The 17,832-nt window shown below is 33.8% G+C and overlaps 1 protein-coding gene across 1 annotated transcript in view; it reads left to right on the top strand.

Annotated features, from left to right (window-relative positions):
• Positions 1 to 17,832, top strand: part of LOC149794414 (zinc finger protein ZPR1-like) — a 36,834-nt gene that overhangs the window by 2,827 nt on the left and 16,175 nt on the right. The window contains exons 2-6 of the mRNA XM_089968610.1: positions 9,566 to 9,727; positions 11,290 to 11,374; positions 12,060 to 12,130; positions 14,496 to 14,582; positions 17,446 to 17,486. Coding sequence (XP_089824736.1) covers positions 9,566 to 9,727; positions 11,290 to 11,374; positions 12,060 to 12,130; positions 14,496 to 14,582; positions 17,446 to 17,486 — 446 coding nt within the window. The remainder of the gene's footprint in view (positions 1 to 9,565; positions 9,728 to 11,289; positions 11,375 to 12,059; positions 12,131 to 14,495; positions 14,583 to 17,445; positions 17,487 to 17,832) is intronic.

Below are 17,832 nucleotides of genomic sequence, written 5' to 3'. Positions count from 1 at the left end.
CGTTTGAACTATTCTAGTTACTGTCCCTCTATGCCTACTAAATAAACCAATAAGTAAGATGTAGTTTTTACTTATTTTTTTAATTCTTTTTTTACATTTGTGGTAGCAGCATGATGCTGCCTTTCACGCATGCGTCTGAAAACTAACAAAGGGCCAACGGACGATAGAGACGCAGGTGTTCTGGTTTGATGACAGGGATTATTACAGAAAATGTGAGTGTTCTGAAGGATTTAATTCTGAGTGAAAAGAAGAGGAATTTTACTTACCATCTACATACAAATGTCAGTCTTTGTAAATATATTAATTACTAGCGAGCGACCGAAAAAGCAATGAAAGATAAATTACAAGATAATACCTCATCCGGTTGATCTCCGTTACCAGTAATGTCAACAACAAAAAAGCGGATATTTCACAACATACAGTACTCATGCTAGATGTCATAATAAGCAGATTATAATATAACAGTGCACTGTTTAAATGTTTTGTCAATATGGACAAAGAATTTGTTTATGTAACAATAGATAAATTTCAGTGCATTTTATATCCAGCTTGTGACTTCCTTTCATGGGGCCTCTGAATTTCTGCACTCCAAACCAATGGTTGTATATAAAAGTTTAAATAGCCAACGTCGCCAATAAAAAATAAAATCGCCACATGGTATGTTTTGCCGCGTTATTTTTCATACTTTTAAGAAGAAAAAAACTACTTTTTCGTGTACGAGAAAAATACATACAAAATTCAGGAGCCATGCCATGATCGTTTTGTATTATTCATACATGATCTCTTCCCCAAAATGATAATAAAGTTTTTACATTTTTTTCTTCATACTTTTAAGAATTTTTTTTGTGTACATGAAAAATACATGTATATGAAATTTCGGGAGCCACACCACGACCGCGTTATATCCAAATTCGCGTTATAATGGAGCGCGTTATAGCGGGGTCACACTGTATATAAATCAGCAGTGATCTAAGAAATGCTAAAAATGCTTGTAGTACATATAGGAACAGTATGAATATTAAGAAATAACAGTGAAAGGACTGAATTCTTGAGATGTGCTTATTTTAATATTTAAGAATTTAAATTTGTCCAGTAGTTATAATCATTGCCCATTTGCGTGCTAAAAACTGGGTGAATGAAAATCTTTTGAGGCCAAACCCCATACCAAATTCTGGAAATCTCCTGACCTGACCTGCCTTTTCTGTCACATTTTGTTTGTCCCTCCTTTAACTGACTTTGACATTTCTTGGCTACAGTCTCATTTCACCCAGCTCAAATAAATGTCAGTGGAACTTGGAAACATGTCAGTATACTTGTTTCCAAATTTGATTCCATGAAGACATGAAAGTAAATGAATTCCAACTTGAGCAACTAGACTATAATCTGTGGAAACATGCCAATATGTCAGATAAGTGTGTCAGATAATCTTGAAAATTTGAGTGCTAGTTCCCCCATCATTTCACCAGGGAACATGCTAGACATAATCTATTTTGGAAATAAGATGTTGACCCAAACAACATAAATATCAGGATGGACATCTTACATTGTAGGACTAATTCCACACCTGACCTTGATCTCCATCTGTCTCCCCACCCCCATGAAGGCAGTAATAATCTATGATTTGTGTTACTCCTATTCACCAAGCCATCGTTTAGTTTTCAGTCCTGGAACAAACTGAAGATGCATGCCCCAAAACATAAGAATTCTATAAATTTTTGTCCGGTCTGACAAAGCAGGTTCTACTAAACATGTCCAAGAGAGGGCAAAGACAGGTAGAGTGAGTGCAAAAACAATATAGGATAATATATTATTGAATTATTAAATTAAGTTTATCAAATATCACTGAAAATATGCAAAGACAGCTAGGCAAGGATGGGGGACAGACTGTACAGAGGCATTTTAAACTGGCAATATTGAAATATGCTGAATGTTGATTCTCATTTATAAAATAAATAAGAATTAGCAATGTTTGTATTGTCTGCGTGATGCTTTCATTATTGTCTTTAATGTTGTAATGTTCAGAAATGGAATGGAATATTTTGGAACATAATTCATCTCATTTAATAATAATGCAGTAAATTCATTGCGACTGTATATTTTAATGTACATATGATAAGTATTGGGAAATGAAAAGCACACAAAAGCATGCAGATTAAGACATTTGAAAATTTTATTGATTGATACATGTTTGTCTAAAGAACTATGAGATATATACATGTATGTGTTAATGGTTGTAGGTTTTTGTAATACATTGTCAAGATGTGCATAAAATGGACAAATAATGGTATATACATGCAGAATGAGGATAAAATCATCATAGTTGAGTTTAGTATTTGAGTTATTTAATTAGGTTTATCAAATATCTTTGAAAATATGATGATTTACAATGTATTTTATTATTGTGACCAAGCTTATAACTTTTTATTGGTTTCTAGTCACATGCAGTTTTAAGTCAGTGTTGTTGTCAAGTGTGTCGTGGTTAATGAAGTATTTAGAAATTTTGTCCTGCACATACTTCTCTTTTACCTGTCAGTTTCTTCTGAGTTGTCTGCAGTTATAAGTCATTGTTGTTGTCAAGTGTGTCGTGGTTAATGAAGTATTTAGAAATTTTGTCCTGCACATACTTCTCTTTTACCTGTCAGTTTCTTCTGAGTTGTCTGCAGTTATAAGTCATTGTTGTTGTCAAGTGTGTCGTGGTTAATGAAGTATTTAGTCACAAGTATTTAGAAATTTTGTCCTGCACATAACTTCTCTTTTACCTGTCAGTTTCTTCTGAGTTGTCTGCAGTTGATCCTGTTGAATTATGCTCCTTTCATATTTTCACTTTGATCTGACAAAAGTATTTGTTTCTGTTGTTGCCATGGCCTGCAGGTGGTCAAAACCATTTTCAGCAACTACTGTTTGCATGATTAAGTTCAATACTGAACCACACAATTCCTTTCAAATGAAATTATGTTTGCAATTTACTAAGATATCCAGTGAAATGGTTCATGCCCCCCTCCCCCAGTGGCCCTGGTAGCAATCCAGAGGTGAGATTAACTTTATCAGACCATTAAAAAATTTGCACAATTTTATGCTTTAGGCCATGTAACTTCAGTTTGGTCCTGAACAGAAAAGTAACAATGTCTTGATGAATAGAAAATACAGCAAACGTTAAACAAGTTATGGTTTATGGGTGAATGCATTCACAGATGAACAAAGCAGCCAGAGATTGAAGGTCAGGTGTGGAACAGTGTTTGAAAGTTACTACCCTTATCTGTTTTATAGTATCATAGACAGACCACTCTGGTGGCCTAGATGTTTGAGTGTCTGCCTCGGAAGCGGGGCTGTGGGTTCGAACCCCAGCAGAGTCATACCAAAGACTTACAAAAATGGTACTAATAGTTGCCTCGCTAGACACTCAGCATTAAGAGGTTAGTGTTATGACTGGTCAGCCTGGTGTCAGGATAATGTGACTGGGTGGGACATCATGCTACATGTCTGTGGCATGACGCCCCAGTGCTAGACATCACTATAAACTGTCACACTGCAGACATCATAGCGATATGACTTAAAAATTGTTAAAGCTACGTTATAACTCCTAATCACACATAGTATTATAGACAGGATCCAGTGTCAGAATGAGTCACAACAGTAATCGGAGGAAATCTTGTCACTTGGTTAAAAAAAATTATGTTAGGCTGTTGTTTAAACTTGATAATTAATCTCACATCATTAAGATGTTGTTTAAGTATGGTTATGAGTGAAATTTGTGCATATTAATTTGAACTTTGCATCGATTAGCTGACTTTGCAACACTCCAGCAACTTTATTTCTGATCACAGTTTAGGTAATCAAATTTGTGATGCATTCTAATATTGTCCAGATGTTGGATGAGTGCATGTAAGCATTAGGTCTGTGCATAATATTGTGGTAATCTTGTATCTGATTAGCTAGGCATATCTGCAATCTGGAGACAGAATTTGTTACATGTTTAGGCTCAAATAAACAGTAACACAGAAAGAGTGAAAACAACAAGCTTTTTAAAATTTAACAAATAATTTATTTTCCTGGAAAATTCTGTAAAAATGAAAAAAAGAGAAAAACTTACGGTTTCAAGAATCAAATCCAAAAATAATCTAAGAATAATCCACAAATTAAATTACAAAAGTCCTAGTAATAAATGTTCTAATAATTTCAAATTCGAATCCTGATGTAAAATCCAAGATGGATGACAATGGCATATGCTGTAGTCAGTACTGTGCTTATCTACAGTTCCTTGTAGAAATACAAATAATGCCACTCCGGTTTTGGAAATCCAAACTTAAACTTGTAAACAATGTCTTTCCAAAATCTGTGTAAGCACTCTTCAAATATTTCCAGAGAATAAAGAATTAATCCTTTTGAAATCCAAATGATCTGAAGATAATTAACTCAAAACCTGACAACAACAAAGAAAACAACTTGATACCAAGTGTAAACGCCCGAAAACTGAGAGATCTCTCTCTACACATCACTATTATAACTAACAAATGCGTAGTTATGGAAAAACCAGAATTGCGAAATCAAAGGGGGGGGGGGGGTCAGGTGATCATGTTTATATCACATACACAGAATATGGCCTTGATTAGACCAATGATTTTATTCCCAGAATAAAAATATTTTAAAAAAGTGTTTACTAATTAACCCATGTAGTCCCATCATGACCTTGACAACAACCAATCATTTTAAAATAAAATAGAACTTTGTTTACTAATTCTGAATCCAGGTCAGAATTTAGATCAGCACCTGTTGTTTATAAACTAACAGTCAGGGTCAAAAAATTTTCTGAAAAAGTATTATCTCTAGTGAATAAATTTACATTACAATAGCATGTAAGAAAAACAAAAATTTAAAACTGACAAACAATTAAATTAATATATATATATATATATATATATATATATATAAAAAATCAAATATATGTAACAGAATTCCAATAGGATTTGTTCCACTTTCGTATTATCATTGTCTTCGACTGATTGTGTGACTGCGTGTGTGATTTGGACTTTTAACGTAGCTTTAATAATTTTTCAGTCATATCACTACAATGTCTGCAGTGTGGCAGTTTATAGTGATGTCTAGCACTGGGGCATCATGTTGCAGACATGTAGCATGATGTCCCACCCAGGCACATTATCCTGACACCAGCCCAACCAGTCCTAACACTAACCTCTTAATGCTAAGCGCCAAGCAAGGCAGTTTTATAGGTCTTTGGTATGACTCGGCCGGGGACCTCCTGCATCCAAGGCAGACGTTCTGACCACTAGACCACTAGGTTGACTTTGTAACCTGCCTAGATCTAGAGAATGATTTTCATCACATTTCTATAAAACCTGGTAAATTTTATATCACAAGATCTTTGATGTCTGTTATGGTAAATGGGTTTATATGACAAGATCTCAGATGACATTGATTATTGTAAATGAATCATTATGTATTTTTAATTTGCATTGTTTGTTTTTATTTATTTTATGCTATGAGTTATATAAAATTGTATCTTGTAGCTGACCTTGTCCAAAATCATGTTCATTGTTTACCTTACCAAACTCATTGATTTTTAGCAAATTCTGTAAGCAACTATTATATAGCTAATATTTTCTCTGTCTGTGTTTCATGGATTTAATATTAGGATCATTATCAATAGAAGTAATCATATTTATTTTGGTCTGAGTCAAGGACATTGTGTTTTTCATGTTCTTTATTATAATTTTAGTAACAGACCTTCTAATTTTAACAAAGATTTTATTAGAAATGAACTTTTGGCCCTTGTCAGGGTTATTCTTTTGTATCGTTGTTTTTTGTATAATCTTGTTTACTGGAAAAAATTATTCTTGCTGTGAGATCTTGAGGCATATTCATTATTGTGTTCAGTATTTGGTTTGTGCTGAAATTATTTAATTAAAAATTAATTTTCTCTAGAAATAGAAAGACATTAACTGGGAATTATAGTGAATTCATACAAGAAAACCTTGGATAATATTACAGTGGTTTAACAAAGGGCTGTTGGCATATCAGTACAGTTTATGCCATTGGTACATTAGTACATTAGAGACTTCTCGCCACTACAGGCACATCAACATCTGTGTTGGAAATTATTTGTAATACCACTAAAGTTTTTTCAGAACTTTATTCATCAATACTTTTGATAGTAATTCTGGGATTATTTGTGATTTAATTTACACTTGGAAATGTGAGAGTTGAACTGTGAGATGAGCAGGATATACAGATTTTACATACATTGTGTTGTGATATTATGTAGTTATTGTAATGACAAACTTCAAAATACTTAATCAACTGCCACTTAAACAATTTAATTTTAAGATTTGAAAACTTCACAAGCAAATGACAAATGAAAACATTTCCAATGACAGGCTGGTAAAAATACTTAATCAGCTGCCACTTAAACAAGCAATTTAATTTTTTAGCTTTGAAAACTTCAAACAAATGACAGAGGAAGACATTTCCAAACTAGTTTGAAACAAACTCTATAAATGTACACACAGTACATGCACAGATTCAGTGACATCATAATGTTATATAAACCACATGGGTCTCTGGTGTTATGAATGAGTAACCTTAACTTCAGAACATGTTTTAGGGGTTAACTCAAACTAATGAGAATTTTTGGACTTGGGGTTAGTTTTGAAAACTAACAACAATTTTAATTTCTTGTTCTAGTTGCAGTTGGTTAACTATTTTTATTTTGTAATTAGATTAATGTAATCTTGATCCTCCTATCAGTTAGAATTCATTAAATTGTAAGTTTCTGCTGTGCTCAAGTGAAATCAGATAGTCAAAATAAATGTATTGACCAAAAAGTGCACATAAGCCTTAAGTAACATGGCAGTATCTTAAAGGATGTCCAAGTATTTCTTGTTGATGATACCTGCAGATGTTCAACTAATGAGTTTTGTTTTAATGGTCAAACAGCTATTAAAACACATGCATGTCAATTTGTAAGAGTTTGATTTGTGGGTTTGTGGGCATTATTGATAGTGATACCTGCAAAGGCTGTAATACCTTTTTTTTAATCTGGGGATACAGTACTATAACTACTTAGCTGGGTCAAAGGAGCATTTCAGAAGTCATTAATTGCTCTCACTCAGTAGAAGGTAATGTAAGGTGATATCATTCAAAGACTACCCAAGGAGTGCCTAGATTTTACAGCATTGCTGTTTGCACAGTAGCAGAATTGTTCTCTTTCTTCAACATTTTAATGTCACTGACATTTGTTTATCTTATGTCACATGGACATAACTGCATGTATCTGACATGCATATCATTTATTGTTGTTGATTTTTTTGGTCATTTGGTTGCATTACATATTGACAGGTTCAAGAAACAGTAGAAAATATAAAAAGAATATACAGAACTTTTCCAGTACCCTGATATATACTGTTATATTTATTGATTTCTTTTATGTGTGTTTGTATTTTGGATTTTTAACATAGCTTTAACAATTTTTCATATAACTATGATATCTGCAGTGTGGAAGTTTAAAATGATGTCTAGCACTGGGGCATCATGCTGCAGACATGTAGCATGATGTCCCACCCAGGTACATTATCCTGACACCAGGCTGACCAGTCCTAATATTAGCCTGTTAATGCTGAGCACCAAGTGAGGCAGCTGTTATTACCATTTTTATAAGTCTTTGGTATGACTTGGCTAGGGTTTGAACCTGCATCTGAGACAGATGCTCTAACCACTAAGCCACTGGAGCAGTCCAATTTCTTTTATTGTTGTTCGGCCCATACTAGTGAGATGTTGCAGTCACTTTTTCTGTGCCATTGTGATCAATGTCAGCAGTTAAGATTTGGTTGAAGTTTTTCATTTGTATACATTCCATATTCCCCTTGATATACATTCCGTATACCCCTTAATATACATTCCATATACCTCTTGATATAGTCAATATACTCCTTGATATACATTCCATATACTCCTTGATATACATTCCATATACCCCTTGATATGCATTCCATATACCCCTTGATATACATTCCATATACCCCTTGATATACATTCCGTATACCCCTTGATATACATTCCATATACCCCTTGATATGCATTCCATATACCCCATGATATACATTCCATATACCCCTTGATATACATTCCATATACTCCTTGATATACATTCCGTATACCCCTTGATATGTATTCCATATACTCCTTGATATACATTCCATATACCCCTTGATATACATTCCATATACCCCTTGATATACATTCCATATACTCCTTGATATACATTCCATATACCCCTTGATATACATTTATTATACCCCTTGATATACATTCCATTTACCCCATGATATACATTCCGTATACCCCTTGATATAAATTCCATATACCCCTTGATATACATTCCATATACCCCATAATATACAATCCATATACCCCTTGATATACATTCCATATACCCCTTGATATGCATTCCATATACCCCATGATATACATTCCGTATACCCCTTGATATACATTCCATATACCCCTTGATATGCATTCCATATACCCCATGATATACATTCCATATACCCCTTGATATACATTCCATATACTCCTTGATATGCATTCCATATACCCCTTGATATACATTCCATATACCCCTTGATATACATTCCATATACCCCATGATATACATTCCATATTCCCCTTGATATACATTCCATATACCCCATGATATACATTCCATATACCCCTTGATATGCTTTCCATATACCCCTTGATATACATTCTGTATACCCCTTGATATACATTCCATATACCCCTTGATATACATTCCATATACTCCTTGATATACATTCCATATACCCCTTGATATACATTTATTATACCCCTTGATATACATTCCATTTACCCCATGATATACATTCCGTATACCCCTTGATATAAATTCCATATACCCCTTGATATACATTCCATATACCCCATAATATACAATCCGTATACCCCTTGATATACATTCCATATACCCCTTGATATACATTCCATATAACCCTTGATAGATTTTCCTCATACTTGGAATGAATCATTATGAAGATAAAGACAGTTCCTTCAGCAATGTGTTTACTCAACCCATTTATCTTGTGATAAAGTCACTGAACATATTGGCACTTTTTGGTTAGTATTTGTACTAATGTGTTATTAAGCCATGTATATACAGAAAAACACACACACACTCTTTGCATTAATGTTTTAGTTAAAGTTTTTTTTACTTTTTGTATTTCCTAAACCAGTAATGGATTTTCTTCATATGTTCTTGGGAAGAATCATTATGAAGCTAAGACAGTTCACTCTGTGACATGTTTGGTACACCTTTGACCTTGGGATCAAGGTCATAGATTTTACGCATTTGCTGATGTGCTTTATTACAATATTTTGATCATGGACACAAGATGCAGATGCTGGCTGAGATTTTGTGCTAATAGGCAACAATTTTTTGCAGTTCCACAGATTTGCAGAGGATGAAGTTAGTGTAATTTGTTTATGAGAATGACTATGTATGCATTTATTAGAATGACTTTATATGCATTTTTAGGGTATGACAAGGATTTTCCTGACCAGAATTCCATTCTTTAAGGAAGTAATTTTGTCCTCATTCATGTGTGAGCATTGTGGATTCCAAAATACTGAAGAGCAGTCAGGTGGTCGCATTGATGAGATGGGAATAAAGTACACTCTTCATGTCAGAAAGAAACAGGTATTGCACCTTGAGAGGACAGTACAACCAGTCATGAGAAACTCCCAGTTTTGAAAAGACAGTAATTCTGTCATGAGAGACTGCCAGTTTGAAAAGAGAGTAAACCTATCATGAGAGACTTCCTCTTTTAACACATTAACCCCTGGAGGTTTTTGTCATTTTCGCCTGAAAATTGAGTATGAAACACATTTTGAAAGCTATTTCTGAATAGATCTGAAAACACCAAATCCCAGGTGATCTTTTAATAACATACTGCCATATTGTGTTAGAAACATCGTTTTGCATTGGCTATTTGGCTTGCGCATGTTGGAGTTCTTTTTTGTTTTTGTTTTTTTACTCAACTGAGCCATTATTTTTGTATCGAGACCACTCTTTATTCCAAATGCCCATCTTATCCTACTTTTTGCAAAGTTTCATCTGTCTGTTTGCAGTTCATACCGGTTTGCCTTAGATCTGAGACCAAAAAGTCTAAATTCCATACATAAAATCGGATTCTGACCATGGGCGAATTTTGGGTAGAAAAAAGTCAGGTCAAAAAAATGAGTTTTTTTAAATCTGTATTTTGTAGTGCAACTAGATATTCCAGATTATTTGGTATCATTGTATAGCTACATCTGTCTACTTTTCAATAATACCACCCACTTTAGTGTATCATGCATGACCATGATGCTACAGAGCTCGGCAGTAGGCTACTACCTCCTGCCACGTTAACTCGTCGCTAGGGGTTAATGTGTTAAAAAGACAGTAAACCAGTCATGAGAGACTCCCATTTTTGAAAAGATAGTAAAACTGTCATGAAAGACTCCCTCTTCTAAAAAGATTGTAAAATCTGTCATGAAAGACTCCCTCTTCTAAAAAGATAGTAAAACCTGTCATGAAAGACTCCTTGTTTTGAGAGGACAGTAAAACCTGTCATGAGAGATTCCTGTTTTGTAAAGATAGTAAAACCGGTCTTGAGAGACTCCCAGTTTTGAGAGGACAGTTTCTCAGTACACATTTTTACTGACTATATTGTGTTATGACCTGTCACTTGTCTTGAAAGTACATGATTGTTTTGGCAGTAGAGGTGGTCTTTCAAGACTGGTTCTACTGTTCTGAAGTATAATATATTCACTTTTATATCTTCTTTGGATAAGACTTGAAGTGGTGATGTTACTTAAGTTACACAAATTACTTTTGTTTGTTTGACCAAGTAGCAGTGTGCTCACAACACTTGTGCACCATTATTTGAATCATACACAGAAGATCCAGAACTTGTCACAAGCCCTTAGTTTAGATTGGTCCATTGCACTATAATTTAATGTTGGCTATGCAAGAAAACTGCAGTCCTACATTCAAGGTGCAGTATGGACACTTTATCCCAAGTAATATCTGAAAGTTTCACATCTCTGGACCATTGTAGGAATTGTTTTCTTAAAAAAGCATGGTGTTAATAAAATTTAGAACTTAAGTATAAATCAGATAAAATCTTTATTCAAATCTTTATTCAAGCATGTTTCTAATCTTATGCATCTCCAAGTCCTGTTTCAAGAGTTGCTTTATATTTTGTTACACACCAACAGGACTTGAATCGTATGGTAGTGCAGACATCTTCAGCGGCACTGTCCATTCCAGAGATTGAGTTTGAAGTAGCCCCTGGCAAAGCAGGTAAGGTATTTTTAAAAAAAGGGAATTTAGATGAAGAAATTTTACATTAATAATTTTAAGGTAAAGAAATGAGAAATGGAACGAAAAAGATGTCAAATGTACTAACACTGGTGCTGAAGTGAGATTTAACATTTTTGCCATGTAAAACTTGTTTTATAGCTGAAATGAAAGTTTTAAAATTGATACACTTAAAATTGTCATTATCAGAAGTCTTTAGTATATCTATAGATCACAGAAAAGATATTGGCATGATTTTTTGTGTTGTTGCAAATTTTGCTGTATCCATGTTTGTAAATGGATTGCATGTATTTAGTAAACATAGCTCATTATGTTACGTTCTGTATATATGCCTTTATTAGACTAGTTGATTGCAACTGCAGAGTACACAGACCCAGATCTAGACATATGCTATATCCACTTTTATCTGGAATCTAACTGCAAACAGCATAGACCCAGGTCTTGCTATCACATAATGCACTGACAGATCTGGGTCTGTGTAGTTTCTTAGGAGTAATCAGTAGAACAGGCAACAGAAACCTTGATCTGCAAGAGCATTATGTGACAGCAGATCAGGGTCTGTGTTGTTTTCAGTTGGACTAGACTTACAGGCAAGTATATATATGGTACTTGCTGTTATAATTAGGAAACAGTGTTACATACATTTAATGTTTTATCTTTGTTAAAGCACTAACTACAGTGGAAGGAATACTTGATAAAGCAATTCAGGGACTTGAACAGAACCAGGAGCAGAGACGGGTAAATACATATTCTCTTGGGGTTTTGGTTTGCATATATTTTGCTGAACTTAAGTTGGGATCTTGAGGGTAGAGTTAAAATGACATCTTCCCTTAAGAGATCATAAAGGGAGTTAATAATGTTGAGAACTTGACGCTAGGTACATTATGTACAGTAACACATGATCAGTACAGCGTTGTATGATTTTCCAAAACTTACACTCAAAAATTGTAACATTATTGATGAATGAAACACTGCTGTTGAAACCATTAAAAGGTATCAGTGCCTTGCTGTCTTCTGAGCTGTAATGATTTTACCTGTAAATGGTTTAATTCATTTTGCTACCCATCAATGTTTACAAACTCAGTAAACATGTAAACAAATTTGCATGTAGCTGATGATGATGTAGGAACTATCTGTTCAGTTTTTAATTTCCATATCTCAGCTGAAAAAGACTGTTTGGTGGAATTTTCCTGTTAATATTTTTTAATTCTTAATATATGTATGTCAGCTAATGTAACATCACTTGGAATGTGACATTACTTGGAAAAAGCAGACATTGACAGGAATTGACTATAGTGCACATTATACAATGTTGCACATCAGTTTTTTTCACAAATAATGTTGATAAAAGTTCTTTGAACTTCATTACTTACCTTTGAAACATATGTTAGTTAATATAACGTTTTATTGTAATTTTTTTAGTCTTGAAGAAAAGAAAAACAACATTTTCATGTTTGAAAGTCATGGCATAATTTTCGTAGATCATAGAAAACATCCTACTGTATGTACATGTCCAGGCAGTAGGTAAAATTTCATTCTCATATATATATATATATATATATATATATATATATATATATATATATATATATATATATATATATATATATTTGACACTGACATATATTACAAACTGAATCTCATCCTAATAAGAGGTAGAAGACATAAAGAAAATAAAGCAGTTGCCAGCTGAACAATGTATTTTATCGATTTCATGAAAGCAGTCAGATGTTCAGTAAGCCTAAGGGTTAGATTGTGGGAAAGGTTTAGAATTGTTTTGATAATAGGCATCATTTCAATCAAATGTCTGTAGGTTTGTAAGTTTTGGTAAATGTTTAAGCCTTGTTCTAAGTTAAGCACAGGTCTGAAAATGAAACAACAATAACCCTTGCTATATTTATATAAGGCTGAAAACATCTTAATTATTTTTTACTCACATCTAAGGAATGCTATTATCTTACACATGCATGGTGTGTGTGGTGCATATTTATTGGCATTTGTGTTGTGTTTTTTTGTTTCAATTATATATATACCGCTCTGGTGACCTAGTGGTTAGGATTTTTGCCTCTGATGCGGAGGTTGTGGGTTTGAACCCCAACCGAATCATACCAAAGACTTGCAAAAATGGTACTAACAGCTTCCCCACTTGGCGCTCAGCATTGCGAGGTTAGTGTTAGGACTGGTTGGCCTGGTGTCAGAATAATGTGACTGGGTGGGACATCACGCTACATGTCTGCAACATGATGCTCCAGTGCTAGACATCACTATAAACTGCCACACTGCAGACATCGTAGCGATATGACTGAAAAATTGTTAAAGCTACGTTAAAAATCCAAATCTCACAAACACACACACACTCAATTATATATATATATATATATATATATATATATATATATATATATATCACAACTTCACCACAGTTGATCCCTTCTTATTAGGTCACCCCTTCTGTGCTGGGAAAGTGGCCTTATAAGAGGAGTGGACTTTTTACATGGGGGCTATATTTGTGATAAGTGTATCCATGTGTATATAGTATGAAAGCTACATGTAACTTCAAAGCATTTAATATATCATTTAAAAGTAACATTAATTATCAAAGGTTCTCGTCTTAAGGATAGACTTATTTCACGTGAAGATACATTAATAGTTCTTAATACTTAAGTATGAGTGAGATGGCATGCACAATGCAAAAACAGAAAAAAATCTTGTGATTTAAATCTTGGTACAAATATCACTTGGCATTTAGAATCATTCTCTTTCCCTTTGCTCCATTTTCCCACTACTGCACAGAATATTCTCCTTATCTGTTTTGATGTTGCTTATTTGAGTCTTTCCGTCATTAAATGTTTTTGCAACACTCCCGACAGTCATTCAGTCGAATAACTTTTACATTTTCTTCTGAAGTAAGAAATGGATATGACACTGATCTTGAAAATCTTGTTGTAAATTCACTCATACATGGGGGGGTATTAGAGCATCTGTTGTTTAAGTGGACTTTTGTTGATATCTTAATCAAGAGTTGGATTTTTTCATACATGTAAAATTTATTTCAAAAATTTGTATACAGCTCGGGTTCATTTGGGATTTTTTTCTTCTTCAGATTCAAGCTCCTGATGTTGCATCAAAGATTGACACGTTTTTAGAGAAGCTGAATAATCTCAAGGCAGGAGCATCTCCTTTCACCATGGTTAGTACTACATGCATGCTCAAGTTCAAAAAGTGAACTGATCATTGTAGAAAAAGAAAAATGTGCTTATTGGTTGTGAAGGAAAAATTACAAAGTGGCATTTAAAGGGTGGAACTGGTACTAGCCAATAGATGCATATTTGCAAAAGAATGTTAGTTAACTAATTGTTAAAGATGTTAATCAGAGCATACATAAAGAGTTTGCTGTGTATGGCATATGTGTGTGTGTGTGTGTGTATGTGTATGTGTATGTGTGAATTTTTAAGACAATTTATAGCTTGACACACATGCTCACCTCTTTTAACTTGGGGTCAAGGTCAGAGTCACAGATTTGCATTAATCTTTTGGCTAAAGTTTCTTTGTTTGCTTTTATTTCCTAAACCCCTCAATGGATGTTCTTCATATATTTAATTAATTATTATCAAGCTAAGAAAGTTCTTTCTTTGACATGCTTGATTGCCCCTTTGATTGGGAATGAAAGTAACAGTTGTTGAAACTTTGCATTAAGTTTTTCACTACAGATTCTTCATTTGCTTTTATTTCCTAAACCCCTTGATCAATGTTCTTTATTTATTTAATGAATCATTATTGAGCTACAGTTGTTCATTCTGTGACATCCTTTTTTGGCCCATTTGACTTTGGAGTGAAGGCCACAGTTGTTAAAAATTTGCATTAAGGTTTTGGGTAAGGTTTTCACCTGCTTTTTCATTTGCTTATATTTCCTTAACCCTATCATGGATTTTCTTTGACTGAATCATTTTGAAGCTAAGGCAGTTGACTTTGCAACATGCTTGATAAACATTTTGACATTGGAGTCAGGGTCACATGTTTTACAACATTGCTTTGATCTTGGGCTCAGTATGTAGGTTCTCGAATTTTGTCTGTGTTGCTTGGTTAACTCTTTAATAATCTAGAACTGAGAAGGAAAAGCATCTATTGGTTAGCTGAGGTCACATGACAATATCAGGAACCCATATCAGAGTGACAAAGTAAGGACGTTGTTCTTAGCAGTTTAGACCTTGACGCCATACCTTAAAAAATTCAGTAAGAATTCATACTAATATTAAATATTATTTCGTAATTAATATTTAATATTGTTGATCATTAGAAAATAAAAATGAAAATGAATAAATTGCTCTAAAGTAATTTTAATAGATTCATTATGATGGCTGTCATACAAGAACATGTTGACAATCAGTAATATGATTGTAGCTGATATCGTACATATAAATAGTCCAGTTTAATTCAGTATTACATTTAATACTGTTCCCTTTTTTGCATGGCTACTCTTGGCCAGTTATGGTCATATTTGAGTAGGTGGGATAAGGAACTTTATCAGAAATTTGAAAAATAATTATAGGTAAAATGTATTGGAAAATGTAATGACATACTTGTTGATTTTAATAAAGATGTGAGGGTGTGATGTGAATGCATCAACAGTTAAGATTGTTAACCATTATTGCAGCCAATGTTTTTCATCAAGTCACTAAAAGACATGGCAAAATAAAATTAGTTTGACTGTTCAATGCAATGAACAAATCAGGTGGATGGTGCACTTGCACATTTTATTTTGCCTAGGTGCAAACAGTCCACACATGTTGATACATGTTAGATATGAACAACATCCTAGTTCATTTTCAAGCTTACTGTATATACATGCTTGTAAGTCGAGTCAGACTGCAAACAACAAGATCCAGATTCGCATTAGCTTAATGTGCTTGCAGATCAGGGCCTGTGTTGTTTGTTGTACTAATTACATCTAACAAACTGACCAGACCAAGATCAACTTACGCATAATGTGATGGCAAATCTGGGGTGTGCGGTTTGCAGTTGGACTCATAACTGAGTATATGCAGTACTTATGAAACAAATGGTAGATTGGGAATTTTCAGAATTACCCATGTCTTTTCTTGATAACAATGTTAATTTCTGAACATAATTTTTTAGCTATTTTTCACTGGCACAGCCACCAACATATAAATTTACCTCATCTGTTTTTCAAGGGAAAGCAACTTAAAGCTTATTTTTCAGTGTAATAATCTCATTCTTCGACATAGAGACAACATAATGCACAGTTGCCTGTAGATTCCTTTGTCTTATTGTCTTCACTTGTAACATTTAAAAGCTCTGTCTGCATGGGTTCGAGTCTTGGGCTCGGCCAATGTGGGTACATGAGAAAGCTTGGCAGTAGCTTCACATGGGTCAGTGGTTCTTTAATGAGTTTTCCTGGTTTCTTCTTCCACCATTTATACTGGCCGCCATCTATAGCCTATTTTGTGCTGAAAAATGGTGTTAAACCCTATAACAACAGCAACAACATTTAAAAGATATACTGTATATACTCACCTATAAGATGACTCCAGCTGCTAACTTCACAGACCCAGATCTGCCATTGCATTATGTGCAGTTTGTTAGGAGTAATCAGTACAACAAACAACATAGACCTTGATCTGCAGGCACATTGTGCTAGGGCAGATATGGATCTTTGTTGTTTGCAGTTTGCCTGGACTTGTAAGCAAGTATATACAGTTCATAATCTTACAATGAGTGCTCATTTCAAATGAAATTGATGAAGTGTGTCTAATATTTTCTATTTTTGTGAGCTTTGCTAAGAAGGCGATTTAAATTATTTGAATTGATCACTGGTACAAGATTCTATTAATCCCATCATGAAAAAAACCCAACGTTTTATTTATACCAAAACCACATAATCATTTGTGTTATTATAAGAAGTAATTACACGCATGTATGAAAATTATTATATGGTTTTATTAATTTAAATAATAGCTGTTTTTCAGATAGTAAAATAATCTAACGCTTCATGCACATGTATTCTTAATTCAAAAGTTGCTTGTACTTTTCAGGTACTTGATGACCCCAGTGGAAATAGCTTTGTGGAGAATCCATATCCTTTATTCTAAACCACTGTACTGACAGGAGGAGTGGAATTAACCACAACTAATATTAGCACTAAAATAATGCAAAGTATATTCTTTCATATTATGTCCTGTCTTTGGAAAATGATAACCACATTAGAAGAAACAAATTTTATTTTCATGACAAAACTTTCATGAAAATTTGATGAAAGATAGGAATGTTAGAACAGTTTGCAATTGTATGTTACATACTGGAAAACATATATTTTTAGCCATTCAGGTTTAACAAGCTTGGTATAGAAGGTATAATTACATGCATGTGATGACTATAACATAACTTAATAAAATGCAAGTACAATCTGTTTTGAGACTGAT

This window comes from Sinohyriopsis cumingii, chromosome 8 (assembly GCF_028554795.1).
Source record: "Sinohyriopsis cumingii isolate HCF-2022 chromosome 8, ASM2855479v2, whole genome shotgun sequence".
NCBI lineage: Eukaryota > Metazoa > Mollusca > Bivalvia > Unionida > Unionidae > Sinohyriopsis > Sinohyriopsis cumingii.
This window is presented reverse-complemented; position numbering and strand designations above follow the sequence as displayed.